At 65.5% G+C, this 2,937-nt stretch overlaps 1 protein-coding gene across 1 annotated transcript; it reads right to left on the bottom strand.

Annotated features, from left to right (window-relative positions):
• Positions 1–574: 574 nt before the first annotated feature.
• F751_4154 (hypothetical protein) lies at positions 575–2,406 on the bottom strand (the record flags this gene model as incomplete). The annotated part of the gene is made up of 3 exons (XM_011402256.1): positions 575–1,288; positions 1,349–1,705; positions 1,765–2,406. The coding sequence occupies 3 exons, from the start codon at positions 2,404–2,406 to the stop codon at positions 575–577; spliced, it is 1,713 nt and encodes a 570-aa protein (XP_011400558.1).
• Between the last annotated feature and the right edge of the window lie 531 nt (positions 2,407–2,937).

The raw sequence follows: 2,937 nt of genomic DNA, 5'->3' as shown, positions 1-2,937 counted from the left end.
GCTCCTCCTGCATGTCGACACAACAGATTGGAGGGAATATCTGGAGTGTAAATGTCATCAGAGTGCATCTTCACATCTGCAGAGGTCGCATGAAGACATACAAGGGAAGCGCAAACGGTGGGGCTGATTGGCAAAAAGTGTCACTATGGGATGCCGATGCCTGGGAGTACTTTGCATGCAGGTTCATTGGCAGCAGATGCAAAGCCAAGGCCAAGTCCAGGGAGGAGTGTCTCACAAAGCATGCCAAAGAAGATGAAAGGATGCAATGTCTTTGTTCGTTCTGACATGCATGTGTAAATGTGGTCCTTCATCCCTACTCATGATGGAAGCCAGTGTGGGCAGGGGCGCCAACGATGCGCATAGCTTGAAACTCAGACTTCCCGACCCCATGTAGACAGATCCCCTGTCCCCAACATGCTGCTGTGCATCTGTTACAGCATCCTCCAGGCGTGGGTTACAAGTGGAAACGAGAAAGGACTGGAAAGACACCAGCGGTGTGCAGGGTGGCTGACCTGCTCGGAGCAGTCTTCCAGCAGTGGCCGCCATCGGCAGCCGTATGGGTCTCGCAGCACCATCAATCCAGATGGGCCGCAGCAGTCACCCCAGAATGTGCGATTCCAGCACACTCCAAGCATCGTCCGAGGCTGCATGCAGGGTGCGTGGGCGGTGGGTCCAGCTTGATGGCGTGGCGGCCCGGCGCAAGGCAGGTGATGTGGTAGTGGCCCATGGCGTCGGTGCGGGCGTCCACCCCGGCTGACAGGGCCACCATGGCCCCCGCAAGGCCGGCCTCGTCTGGGCCAGCGAACCCATCGCCGTTTTCGTCCACGAACGCCCGGCCGGCGAGGGTGGCCTGGACGAAGTCGGGTTCACACGCCCCGGGGATCTGCAGCACGGAGGGCGCCACCCTGGCGCTGCCGCGCGCCGCCTCCAAGGTCCCCGCCAGGCTGCCGTAGCCCAGGCCGCCACCGGCCATGAGAACCCAGCCCAGCGCTCCCGCCGAGTCGCTGGCGCTGGGGAGGGCGAAGCCGTCGGGCACCGCATCGACCTGCACCCCGGCGGCGACGCTGCGGAGCGGCCACAGGCTCTTGACGCCGGCGCCGGGGCGCAGGCTGAAGCGCAGGTCGCCCAGGCTGCCGCCGGCGAGCTGGTCGATCTTGGCGCTGAGGTGCACCAGGTTGCCGGGGCACACCGCGGCGACGTCGCTGGTGAGCACGATGCGCACCTCGGGGAAGACGGCGAGCACCACCTCGGGCGCGGTCTCGGCGCACAAAGGCGCCGCGATGCGCTCCTGTTGTGGGGTTTCCCCTTGACCGGGCTGCTATACAAAGTTATTACGGGCGACGACCACGAAGGTAGCGCGGCTCGGCTCCTCGCCGCCGCTGGCGTTGGTGGCGCCATCGACGGCGGCGGCCACCAGCACCCTGGCGACCGCCGCCTGCCCCGGTAGGCTCAGCGCCACGCTGAGGCGCGTGACCGCCCGCTCGACCTCGATGCCGAGGCGCACAGGTGTCGCCAGGGGCGGCGTGCCCAGCGTCACCGCCACGTCGCCGGAGGGCGGGTCGGGCAAGCCGACTGGTGCCACCTGCAGCTGGGCGAGAAAGCCACCCACGGCCGTGACGCTGGCGAAGGCGGCAAAGACGCCATCCCACAGGCCTGGGCGCAGGCGATGTTGCTTGCGAACGCAACCGGATCGGCGAGGGCTTGCCTGTAGGGTACCATGGAGCCGTTGGAGAGCTGCGCCTGGAGCTGCCAGGTGAGGCCCACCCCAGCAACGTTGTGCCCCTGGACGGGGGGCGTGGGGCCGATCCACACCGCGGTCAACACGGGCCGGGCGGCGCTCTGGCAGGCGGTGTTCTCGCCGCCACCCGAGGTCTGCGGGCTGCCCAACACGTCGCCATTGCCGACGTCAAGGGCGCATACCGTGGGGGCCCCGCATCTGGTGGCGCTCGGATGCATGCGCACGGTGAGGGTCAAGATCAGCCATGCCGCCTGCGGGCCACCGCCGGGCAGGTTGAACAAGACCCGCTGGCTGCCCAGGTTGTTCACCAGCGCGACCTCCACCCACCGCGCCCCCGGGCAGGCCTGGCTGGTGCATTTGTACGGGGACTCAGCGCCACAGGCCGCGAGGGTGGTGGCGTCGAAGGCGGGGCCGGCGTCGCAGTCCACCGCGAGCACGCCGAGGTAGTCACGCAGCTCGGCAACATTGGTATGCACGTCACTGAGGCCTGTGTAACGCAGCTGCACGCGGTACACGATGCCGTCGTAGTAAGTGGTCACGTCACCGCCGACGGGGCCAAAGGGCACCTGCGCCTGGGCGCCCTTGGCCGCAGGGACGCCGATGGCCAGCGTCACGGCCCCGAGGACCCACCGCTTGGTTGCAAGACAGCCAGGCCACGCCCTTTGCATGGCCAGTCACCTTGGCCCCGCCTGGTCCACTGTCGAGAACGCTGCTGCATTGGGTCCCTGGTCTCGCCACACAGGACCGTGCACGCTGCCGGCACTTCCTCATCCGGGGTTCCTCATCTAATGCTCGGCGAGATGTAGTGGGTGGTCCGAAGTTTATATCTCAGCTTGTCTGGTAGCAGGCTTCACTCAGAATGGCGAAACGTCCAGACCTGTCAAGGTTGCAATTGGATATTGCTTCCCTGGAGAAAGGACATTCTTGCACAAATCCAACCCCTTATTGAGGGTTTACGTGCTCCAGCCGGGTCCCGCAGAGACCTGACGAGCGCGACGAGACAGCACCCGAACACAGACAAGGTCCACACCCTGGATTCCGACGAATCATGGCTCACGATGGGGCTCGTGAAGCTTTGCCAAGTGAACGGTGCCCATCGCCTCGAACAGGGACCTTTCCCGGGAGAGTGACTGATCCGAGGGATCGTCCCCACCTTGCGACAGGGCCTGGCCTGGCACAGGGACGAGAAGCCGTTCCGG

The sequence above is a fragment of the Auxenochlorella protothecoides genome (assembly GCF_000733215.1).
Source record: "Auxenochlorella protothecoides strain 0710 unplaced genomic scaffold scaffold47, whole genome shotgun sequence".
NCBI classification, from domain to species: Eukaryota; Viridiplantae; Chlorophyta; class Trebouxiophyceae; order Chlorellales; family Chlorellaceae; genus Auxenochlorella; species Auxenochlorella protothecoides.
The sequence above is the reverse complement of the archived record's forward strand: the minus strand, read 5'-3'. Positions and strand labels throughout refer to the sequence as shown.